This window comes from Excalfactoria chinensis, chromosome 1, assembly GCF_039878825.1.
Source record: "Excalfactoria chinensis isolate bCotChi1 chromosome 1, bCotChi1.hap2, whole genome shotgun sequence".
NCBI classification, from domain to species: Eukaryota; Metazoa; Chordata; class Aves; order Galliformes; family Phasianidae; genus Excalfactoria; species Excalfactoria chinensis.
In genome coordinates, this window is record NC_092825.1 from 31,736,790 (window position 1) to 31,748,869 (window position 12,080).

Here is a 12,080-nt window from a genome sequence, read left to right on the forward strand (position 1 = left end):
CTCTTCAGGCAGATGGGGTAGATGGCCTCATGGGGACAATTAAAGAATAAAGCAATAAGGAAAAATGTCAAGCAGAAGGGAAAAGTATTATGCAGAACATTTCATGCAGTGATTCTGGTTACCCCAGCATTAATAATCAACTGTATAAACACACAGCCACAAAATCCTTAAGCAGATTTGTATATTTATAATTTATAAAAATGTATTTTCTTTGGACAGAAACCATAACAAGGCAAGATGAACATATCTTCCAGTGTTTACAGTAAAAGATGCTGGAGAAGCCAAGTACAATAAATATTTTAGTTCCATAATCTGACTATTAGCAGGGAATATGACCACCTGCCAAATCTGTTTGGAAGTTAGGAAAATTGTGGCATACATAGAGACTTTTCACATCACTTTCTTAAACGTTTGAAGGTTTAAAAGGATAGAAAAACTGTTTGTTGCTATAAACTGGCAAATCTGGGACAGAATGTTACTGTGACACAATAGCTGTGTCAGTGTCACAGCGGCTTACAGAAGCTTCTTTTTAAACAAGGGTTTGCATATCACTTCCCCCAGGGACTAGCAGCAGACTCATTTAAAAGAAATAGTCACAGAATACTTTCTCTAAATGATGTAACTGATAGTAGTACTGTGTGTGCTAAATACAGACAATAAAGAGTTCCAGGAACAATTCCACTGCCTAAAGTTTCAGTAAAAAAACAGATGAGTAAAGATTGGGTTCCCAATGGACAGAATGGACAGAAATTCCTTACAGACTCCAGAGAAAGGGTATTAATGAGGACTACAGTTCTTAGCATATCAGTTGTTATTCAATAAATACTAATCTTGAGGACATCAGTAGGACCACTAATAGGGTGAAAATTGAGCATATGCTGATAGGCTGATTTAAGTACACTCACTTGCATCTGTTGCACAGGCATGATCTATCCTACCAGTAATTTGGATATTAAAACAAAAACAAAGACCGAGCTTTCATATTATGACAGTTTCTTCAAAATGTGCTTTGAACCAGATTGGTTACCAATATATTTTTAACAACAATTTGTATGGACTCTAACATTTTTATTACCGTCTATGTTCTTTTGGTTAATAGATGCTAATACATTTCCCTAGGACACAGTGAATAAAGAAGCATCTCAGTGATTGGTCCTCAGGTTTTAATGGCCCGATTAGAGCTATCAGCTTAACTCTACAAAAAATGTGTGTTCCATCTTATGTTCTCTTTGGCTGCCCTGAGGAGAAGCTCCTAGACATGCTGAACTGCTGCGGGGAATAGGCAGCATCAAGGAGAAACAGGAGAGCCATTAACCACTGAAAATAAATGCACTTCTTATCTGGTGCTCTAACGCTCTGTATATCACACACTAAAAGCCTTGCACTTGAGTCAGTACTTCTTGATTATAAATGTTAATGTAAAAGGTGTAGGTTCCTGAAAATTAATCCTTTTGATGCTGATAATGCTAAGCAAATTTCCTGATTTTTGTTGGACAATTCCAGCAAAATATTTCATCAGAAAAAGACAGAAACTGACATAATATACATCAGTACTGAGGGCTGAGTCCCCAGATGAATTGATGGGAGGATGACTCATTTGTGATCATGTGGCATTGCTAGTCTGCGTCTCTCTGATTTTTACTGGGTTTTATGTTTGGTTGGTTTTTCTTTGTGTGTTCTTTTTTTACAACAGAATATGGGGGGAAAAAGAAAAAAAAATCAAAGAAAACCTGCTTTTCTGTCTCCCTTTCAAACAACAGCTTTTCACTGCACAGTTAAATCATGAAGAATACTTAGAATCCACCTTGCTGTATTTAGGGCTTGGGCTGTCAGCAGCTTTGAGATGGTAGTGGCTGACCAACAGTTGGAAGGGATAAATTGCTCAGAGCTAGAGTTCATCCCTCCTGATTTTTTCCCTTGTGATTATGTTTACATCCAACAGTCTTAATGTCTGTCATCTTGTACGTTTTGTTCTTCTTTTTCCTAAAGTGACTTCAAATATAGGCTGCTCATACTCAACGCTACAGGAACAGCTTTCCAAGAAAAAACAGGTGGTCTCCACTTCTTGGATCTTAGAGGAGATGTGTAAGCTGTGTCAGAACTGCACTGCTGCCTTTTGCAAGCAGGGTGCCGGTGTAAAGCAATGAAAAACGATACAGCTTTTTTGTTAAAGCTTTGATTGTCTTTCCCTACAGCAGCTTGAAAATCTGCAGTCTTTGTCCAATCCTTTACAACTCTCCACATGCAGTCTAGGTACTGTTATGCGTATGAATTTTTGTCCTTAATATTTGATGAAAATAATGTCATGTTTGCAAAGAAATTTAAGTAACAAGGGTTTTTTTGTTTTGATTTGATTTTAAGTTATTACAATAGAAAAACAGACATCTTGAAAAATACCAAACTCGTAGAAGTATAAATAATAAGCAGAGTCACACAACAGATCTGTATAACTCAGTTTCAGAGCATTTATCTTACTGGGCCTTGGTGGCTACAGCTGATGCTGTTGGGAATAAAAGAGTTCCTAAGAAGAGTTTTTTAATTCTCAACATGAGCCAACAATATGTGTTTCCAGCCCAGAAAGCCAACTGTATCCTGGGCTGCTGTCACGTCCTGCCCATCAAGGGTGGCAGAGGTGACCTGATTCACAAATCCCCCCAGTTAGATTAAGGTAAAACAATACTCAAGGTCCAAACACTATCATCAGTTTTGATGTAAATCTCTGTACTACAATTATCTTAGAAGTATCGACACTCTTACAATCATACCTGTCTAAACTGTGAAGCTGCATCAAAAGAGGGATGGCCAGCATGGTGAGGGAGGTGATTGCTCCTCTTTCCTCTGCCCTTGTGAGGCCTCACTTAAAGCACTGTGTTCAGCTCTTGACCTCCTATCAAAAGAAGGGTGCAGATCTGTAGGAATGGGCCAAGAGGAGGGCTGTGGGGACAATCAAGTGGCTGGAGCACTTCTCCTGCGAAGACAGTCTGAGAGTGTTGGGGTTAATAGCCTACAGAAGAGAAGGCTCTGGGAGATGTCCTTGCAGCCTTCTAGTGCCTAAATAGAGCCCACAGGAAAGCTGAAGAGGGATTCTTTATCTCAGGGGGTATAGTGGTAGTAGTAGTGGTTTTAAGCTGAAAAAAGGTAGATTTAGATTAGACATTAGGAGGAAATTCTCTGTGACCTCTAAGGTCATCTAGTCCAAGCGTAAATAGGAGCAAAATGTCCTAGGTTTTCTGTTCCAGCTACTGTATGTTTGTGTTGGTTGTCCTTTCGGAAGACGCAGTGGATGGGATGTATGCTGTGGCTCCTTTTCATATGTGGGTGTCGCACTGGAAATTGTCCTTTAGAAATGGTTATTCCTGCAGGTATTTTGGTGATGGCCAAGTATGTGTTAGCAGCTTTGGAGATTAGCTGCCCCAGAAGATTTTCCTTTGGCTTCTATCCAAATACAGAGTACTTCTCATAGCTAACGTCATTATTTATTACGTTGGGAGTTTTTAGAAGTTGGGCTAGTCATCAGTATATTAGTTGAGGAGAACAACCACAAAAAAAACCCATGTATGTTACAATTATACACTGCAGAAAAAATGTAGCCAGGCTGTTTAACGAGTCCTGTAGTTCTGTTCTGTAGTTGTTTTCCAAAGGCTGTGGTACAAACGCCTTCAACTGTTGCAACTGATTGAACTGCTGTGGACAACTGACAAAGGAATATATTTGAATGAGACTCTAATTAAATGCTCTTATTTTGACATGCTTGATTTTGTTAATAACTGCTGCCAAGCATTTCTTTTTTCTGGGTCAGAATGAAAGTAAAGGCAGAGTCCAGGAAAGCTAAACAAAGCTGTTTCAGCAGCCCACTCTGTGAAATATTCTGCAGTTGAGTATCTGTTTCAGAGAGGAGCCACAATTATTTCTTGCATAAATATTTAGATAATTGCATGTGCTGAGAAACAAAGACTATTCTAGATCTAGAACTGGGAGGGATGTCCCTCTGGAGTATCACATTCCATGTGGTTTAGTTTATGTATATAGCATAGCAGTTTTAAAACAGTACGCAGTCTATTCCATTAAAAAGGCTTATAACATTAATCCTGACCTTTACCCTTTCTGTTGGCACCTAATCTACTGATGCTTCATGAGAATATCTCTCTTAAATTACTTTGGAGTTTCCCTCCAAGAGTTTTCTGTCCAGATGTTGTGTGTCTGCTTCCCCACATCTTTATTTTTAGTACACTGTAACTCTGTCAGAATGGTGTCTGTGTGAGCTCCATTACATTCACTAGCATGAATGATGAATACTAACAGTAAGAGAGGAGTTTATATTGCAGTTTTTGCATTCTTTTTTCTAATGATTTTCTTTTTAATTACAGAGCAAAGAGATTGCATTCCAGCTTCATGAAGACTTAATGAAAGTTCTTAATGAGCTTTACACAGTAAGTACAGTTTCTTACTTACTTTATCTTATTCATATTCTGTATCGAACTTCTTCTGTAAGTGCTAAGTATCCTTTTATCTAGCAAGTTACCCCCAGTGGAGGTGCTTATTTTTGTCTTCTTACACAAGTCTGAATTATCTCTTGCAGAAAGGCTGCTCATTTGTTTAGAACACGTATGCTAAGGATTTCAGGATTAATTTTTATTTTCAGCCCCTTCTCCTCCTAGACTATGCTAAGCCAGTTTATGATAAGTTTCATTGGTTATTAATGAGACATTTCTACCCAGAGCTTACCAGAGCAAAGCTTCTCCCTTTTCTACCTCTTGGCAAGCAGCTGCTAGTGGAAAATCTGAGGAAGGTTTCCTCTTTGAAACGCACCTACACAACTCATAACTACAGGATGAGGTCTTGTCTACCTGAAAACCATTTCCCAAAATATTTTGGGGGTAGGTACCGACAACATTTTCTAAGAAAGAGCAAAGCAAGGATCTTAATTTATTTTTTAAACATTGTTATGCAGTGAAGAGGAAATGGTAATATCTACCTCTTACAAAAGTCTGTTGATTCCTGCTTGTCAGGGAAGTAGTATGTTTGAATTTTGTCTCCAGCCTGAAAGAGCTGAAGCTTCTATGCTTACATAACAGCCACTAGATTGCTACCTTCCCTATCCATGATATTTGATGAGAGATCAGGAAGAAAAAAAAGGAAGAGAAAAAAAAAAAAAACAAAAACCAAAGCAAAACCACAGCAACAAAAACATGTTATTTATCTTAAGAAACAATTTGGGATTTTAGTGACACAGGAAAACATCAGAGACCAGCCCTCCTGAGGCAGTGATCAATGAAACATTATTTGAGTGCTTCTGATCTCCTTTTCTTTTGACCTAGGAAAAATTGTGCACTACTTGTAGGTGAGTTGACAAGCATTTGAACAACTTAGGTGGTGGCAAAAAAAAAAAAGACCCAAATAAACGTGGACCACTACCAGTGCCCTAGATTCTTATGGACTGTGGTTCGGGATGCACATTCCTGAAACATAGCTAATACTTCATTTCTTTAGAGGTCTTTTCTTTAGGCCTTTTTGCTCTTAAAATAACCATTGATTTTGTAGGGTGTGATACCATAAAGCCTTGTTTCCTCAGGCCTGTCTGTATTCTTTTAAACATGCTAGAATCAGCTTCTGTAAAGTAGTGGTAGCCTCGGACAATTCACGCATCTCCAGGGAATCAGCAACTGTAGAAGCTACTGCACAAGCAGGAACTTGGTGGTGAATTAAGTCCTGAAAATACAGACTTGTTCCAATTAAACAGTTACATAACTCCAGTGCCTGGATTAGTACATGTGCTCCCAGGATAGGGAAACACTGATGCGTGTTCTGAAATCCATGACTGAATTACCAGTGAAAATCTGCAGGGCTGTGTTTTAGCAGTCTCACTCGTGTTCATGCTATGTCTTCCCACTGAGAGCTGCAAAAACTTATTCAGGTACTAATTTCCATGTTATGCCTTTCAGTGAACACCAACTCCTTTCTCAGACTTAGAGATTTTTGTTTACTAACTGGTTAGTTTTATAAAGGTGATAAAGTACAGACTGCGTGCATCATTTAAATTACTGATATACAATGAAATAGTTTTTTTGTATGAAGTTAACTGCACCTGATTTTTACACAACTGCAGTGTAGATGCAAATATCTTAGCTTGCTATCTGTTTTCCAGTTATAGTCAGTAAAATGTAATACGTGGAGATCAGAACCCTTCATCTAATGAGGTGTAAGTGTGTGCTTCTGATGAAATTTACTACACTATTAGCTCTGTTGTCCAGCTTTTTACTGATTGCAGAGGACTTGATCAGCTGTAGGTGCCTATATTTAGCCAGATATAAGCCTTGCATAGTAAAGTGGCAAGATGGTTCTGAGTAGCATCTGTTCCACTGTTTGCAGCATTAGGATGATCATCAGTTTATGTGTGATACATTTTTGTGTACGTAAAGTTAGAAAGATACCTAGACAAATGAAAGCTCCATACATAGGGTTTTAATTCTGTGTAAGGTTTACTGTTTAAATAAGGTGATAGTGGCCTTACCTAAACAAATGTCAACAGTTTTAACTCTGGGAAGTAAATTTCTCAGTCATTTACAAAGGTAGAAGTCATCTTTTTGCTTTTCTTGTGACTTACCAAAAAAAGTAAATTCAGTCTTACTGTTGTGACATAAATCTTTCTGTCCAAAAGAAATCAAAAGAATTTCAAGTTATTCAAATGTACAATAATATTGAAGTCTCTGTATATTAATATGTTCTGGGGTATTTTTTTGTTCTTTTTTTTAAGAAATGGTGCTTTCATGAAGCGTAACTGTTAAAATATGAAACCTTACTGAAGTTTAAATACCTCTGAAGCACAACCTACTGATTATCAGTATAATCAACTTTGGATCAACTATGATAGTCACCTGTATCATAGAAGATGCCAGATATAAAAGATGATTTCATGAGCCTTGTCTGAAATTACAGTCTACACTTACGCCTCCCAATAATTATTAACATCTTTATGGTTCATATCTGAATACTGCAATAGTAAAGGAGTTCTGTCCATCAGCATCAGTGTTTTTTAGATCAAATTCTTCTAGTCAGTAAGTCCTGCTATAGATTTTGCAAAGAAGAAACTGTTCTAAGGGAATTAAAAAATAAAGCCCTGAGAAGTTGAAAGTACTCACCACCTTCCACTGAGAATGCACAGTGACTTCCAATTAAAAAAAACTTCCTTCTGTTCAAAGATCAGTGAAAATTTGAATGTCTGCCTTTCAAGAAGCTACAGAGTGATTTGGCTTCTTACTGAGTGTGGAAAGCTCAGAACTACAGTCAGATGTCCAAAACAAAAAAGACATCTGGGTCCAAAACCCAGATATTTTAGAACATTAAGTAGCTGTTCTTTAGAAGTGCGCTCCATTAGGACATCTTTCTCCTTGCGTACACTTCAATAATTCCTCTTATCCCATTTGCATCACTACGAATTATCTTGAAAGTAGGAGATATCTGTGATAGGTCTTGTATTTGTTCCCTGGGAGTATTCAGTGTGTCTTATGCCGTCCTAATTAAAATTATGCATCACGTACAGGATTGATGAAAAAAAATAAACAGAAGAAGATGAAGCAGGGCTCCAGAGTGTGTTCTAAGAACCTGTGAGTGAAGTAGGTTTACTTTATTGGAGTAATCAGAATTTTATAAGGCAAACTTTCATTTCTAATTTCCATCTCTCTTCCATAGAAAAGGTTTACTTGTGTGTTACATTAAATATTTGTATGTTTTCTTTGTTATTCACGTTACTAGTGAAGGTACATTTTAAGACTCTTTCATTTTTAGTTCTCAGTATTTTATGCTCTGGTTCTAATGTTATTATTCAAAACGCCATGCTAAAAATAATTGAATAGCTAAGCTTCAGTCTGTATCTTTGCAAGCTCAGTAAATTATAAGTGGCAAGTACTTTTAATTATGCATGGCTTTACTGTGGCTTTGCCAGACAATTGGTATTTTCAGGTCTGCAACATCCTAGCAGCTGCATTCATCTCTCTCTATTACTCTTTCAGCCAATGTTATTAGTCCTATATTTTACATAAGGAGTAAGCCAGTCCTTTGAGCAAGCAGGAATGAGAAAAAAGGAGCCCAGTTAGTTCTGGGTGGTGAAAGAATGAATTTTTTTTCCTAGCAATTCCAGAACAAAAAGTGCTAGTCAAACAGAAGAGCATAAGGGTTTGGGCTGGTGTTTTTCATGAACTGAGAGATTTAGAAATCTTGTTGAATGTTGAATGGAAGAGGAAGTAAGTCGTTCATTTTACACTTGATTGTCTTTGCTGCAGAGAAAGCTTCCCAAACTCTTCTTCCATTTCTCTTGGAAACTACAATATCTTGTAATATCTTCATGTCTCCTACTTGGTTTTCCAATTACACCTCCCAGCATTGCACTTTTTGCAAGCAGTACAAATGTAGGGTTTGCAGAAGAATGAAAGTGTCCAAGGGACAATCCAAAAGAATCATAGAATCATAGAATCACCAAAGTTGGACAAGACCTAAAAGATCACCCAGTCCAACCATTCACCTATTACTAATAGCTCCCACTAAACCATGTCCCTCAACACAACATCCAGTCTTTCCTTGAACACCCCCAGGGTCGGTGACTCCACCACCTCCCTGGGCAGTCCATTCCAGTGCCTGACCACCCTTTATGAGAAGTAATAAAATAAAAATAAAATAAAATAAACAGTTTAATATTAAATAAGACCAGGGCAGCTGTGCCACTTGCATTTTCCATTGTTTTATCTCAATCGTTAAAATTTTGGCTGTTTCATTTCTGAGAGTCATTTTTGCCAGATTTTCTTTTTTTCTTTACTCATTAACACAGAATCTGAATTCTTTGTAGAAAAGTTGTGTTCAATTTATTGTAGTACATCAGACATCTGAGAGCTGGTGAAATTGGTAATTCTGCATTGATAGCAATATGTCAGCGATTGTTCCTGCAGCCACATCAGAGGCTGTCTTGGAAGTTATAAGAATGCTGAAAACATTTAAATATCAAGCCTGCTGAACTGCTAGAGGCCAATGATGTAGTGGAATTGGCGTAAGATTTTACTTGCTTTCTGGGGAAAGCACTAGCTAACCCACCGTAATGAATTCCTTGCAGCTTCTCTTTCTAATAGAATTCACTGCTTACCAGAGTTGATTTTGAAACTATTCAGACTCAGTAATTCCAACAGAGATGAACTTCTGCTCTATTAAATGCTTATTTCCTGAGAAATGCTATGAAAAAGCTATTAATTAGGCAATTTTATTACACAAATAAAGCATGTTACTTTGACAACTCAAGATAAATATGATGTGTTTTGACTTGGAAACATTCAGTCAGTAGTCTAGGTTAAGAAATTTTCTAGAAAAGAAGCTTGCATGTAGAAAATGAAGGCCACAGCCTTGCTACAGGAACATTCCTCTGGTAGCCCATGAAAGTAAGGCACTAATTGCTGTTCTGTTGCTTCACTTGTCCCGGTAATTATTGTGGGTTTAAATTAAATAATTTTCTAAGTGCTGACTCTAATGTACCTTTCCCTGTTCTAAGTGCTATGTGCCGCCCTTTCTGAGTTCTTAGAAATGATGAAAGTTTATATCACTGAGTGTACAGTGCGTCACCGACATGTTGGAGGGTACATAGTTTGTATAGCATCATCTTTTTTTATTTACTTGCAGTCTGACTTAGTTATCTATCAGAAATCTGTATTTTACATTTTCCATCTGCAGTAGTAGACTTCCTAAACTAGTCAGAGACAAACTCACCATTGGATTTTAGAAAGGTACTAGCATGCATTTAACAATGCTTGCTGAGTACAGCAGAAAGTGCAATCTGTCTGTCTTGATGGCAATTCAGCATCTGCAAAATTAGAACCTTGTTCTCTTTTCAATGCATACCTGGTAGCTGATCAATAAGCACTTTGGAGACTAATGAAAGTCAGTTCAGAGATGGATACTCCCAAAGGATAGTCTATCAGTTCAACAGTTTGTTGGGCATTTGAGAAGCTATATCACTTATTTCATTAGTTAATTTGTCATTTGAATAACAGATCTATGGATCTGTTATATATTTACAGCTGTGGGATCTGTGGATCTCAGAACTCTTCTTACAGTAAGTCTGTTTTCAAATATTAGACAAGCCTGTTACTGTCTTTTACAGAATTTAACAGTCTTTTAAATACTTCTGAGAGAAAAGATGGTGTGATGTTAAGGGAAAGGTTAATATAAATGTAACTTAAGTGTGCAAATTCTAAGCTAATGATGGTGATAGGTGATGGTTGGACTAAATGATCTTAGTGGTCTTTTCCAGCCTTAATGATTCTATGATTCTCACACAGAACTTGGCTATCAGTCAGGGTCTATGGGAATATTGGGTTTGGTGGCCTGTGCTATAAGCAGGCAGTGAGTGGAAGTAGTGATCTTCAGTGATGCATGGTTGGTGGAATCAGTTAAGGCTTCTGAAACTTCTTGGTGAGATGTAGTGATGTATTTATGCTCCTTCGCTCAACAGTAAGGCAGGCTGAAATGTCATGGCCACTGCAGAAAGTCACTTATGCCTAATGTGCTGAGCTACGCAGCACTCAGAAAAAACACTTCAGAAACTTCAGCGTTCACTGCTGCCTTTATGAAGAAGTGACAGTGCAAGGACTTGTTCTAAGGTCAAGTGCTTTGAGATGTGCTGTTAGGAAACTCAGAGATATTATTGTTTTGTCTTTGCTGGCAGACACACAAACAAACAAAACACAAGGATTATAAAATAAAGTAACTTCTCTAGACAGTAAGACAAATAAATAAGCTTTGACTCCACCAACTGAAAACTTCCCGGACATGACACTGAAAAATCAAAACTAGAAAGAAACACCTGTAGAATTCTGTAAATAAGCACTTAAAATTTGAATACAAATACCAAAAGACAAAGGTGCAGTCATTGTACTCGGTTGCCTTTTCCTATTATTTTTAATAGGGCCGTATCACTTTCTGTGCCTTTTATTATTTATTTCATGCATAATTTCTTTAAGAAGTGCATCCCTATTCAGTAATTATTTCCTTATGTCTATATGAATTAAGTTCCCTGAGGAAGGATTATCAGCACCATTAAAAACGCCAGTGAAAGCAGAGCAGATGTAGGAAGCCAAGCATGGTATGTAGTTAGCTGGAAAACAGGGCAAATCTCAGCTCTGTAGGCCTGCATCCTTACCCAGCCCAGCTTGTTTTGTCTTCATGGTTGTGCCCCATCCATTTAGAATACGGTCACCAGCTTTTCCCTTTGTGCACCCTTTTGGCAGTGAAGTGTGAATATGCATAGAAGTCCTGTTGCATGGGACTTCTATTATGCATCTCTTCACCACTCACCTGATGTGGAGTTCAACTGGTTTGTGCTGATCCATGCTAAGCCACATGCAGGATAGCTTAAAAGCTGACAAAGGCCAATTTACACCCTCTAGCTTTAGTGTTGCCAGTCTCTGGGTTCTCCAGAGGCTGCCCTAGCTTCTCAGTTAGAAAAGTTACTTGTCTCATTTTGAAGGCAGTTCCCCAGACTAGTCTCTCTCTTCAGCAGCCATGCAAAATCCTGTTGAAGGAGAAACAGGCCTGAGCCTGAAAGTGACATCTGCTGGAGAGAGATCTCCAGCATGTTGTGAAGAAGAGAGGAAGCCACTGTCCTCCAGGGAATGCCTTCCCACCTTGTTCCTAGCTTGTAGCTTGCGTGTATTTGAAGTCTGGCAGCCCAGACTTTCTTGGCTGCAGAACAAGTGTGTGTGTGGGAAGGATGCTGCCATTAACTGTGGGCTATAGAGTATCTTCAAGGCTTATCTATAAAACTGCTCTTTCTCCAGATCATGTCTGGAGAGCTGGCTAGTTCTACATCATGGCTAATCTGCTGGCTGCATGGTTGAACACAGCTTATTTCCAGGCCTTAAGCAGCAATCCATCTGATTAGGGATATATCACCAAGCTGAAGCTTCTGATTGTTATTGATTCCTTGCCTTGTCCTCAGAGCTAGATGGACCCTCCCATTCTCAAACATTTGATGTCTCCAGCTGGGCCATCGTTAACTAAATACTGAGGAGGTGAGATTGATTTGGCTCTGACACTCAGTTTTG

The 12,080-nt window shown here is 38.2% G+C and overlaps 1 protein-coding gene across 2 annotated transcripts in view; it reads left to right on the top strand.

Annotated features, from left to right (window-relative positions):
• The window catches only part of SRGAP1 (SLIT-ROBO Rho GTPase activating protein 1), a 136,425-nt gene that overhangs the window by 73,358 nt on the left and 50,987 nt on the right, over positions 1-12,080 (top strand). For both annotated transcript variants that reach the window (XM_072333979.1, XM_072333971.1), the window contains exon 4: positions 4,368-4,430. In XM_072333979.1, coding sequence (XP_072190080.1) covers positions 4,368-4,430 — 63 coding nt within the window. The remainder of the gene's footprint in view (positions 1-4,367; positions 4,431-12,080) is intronic.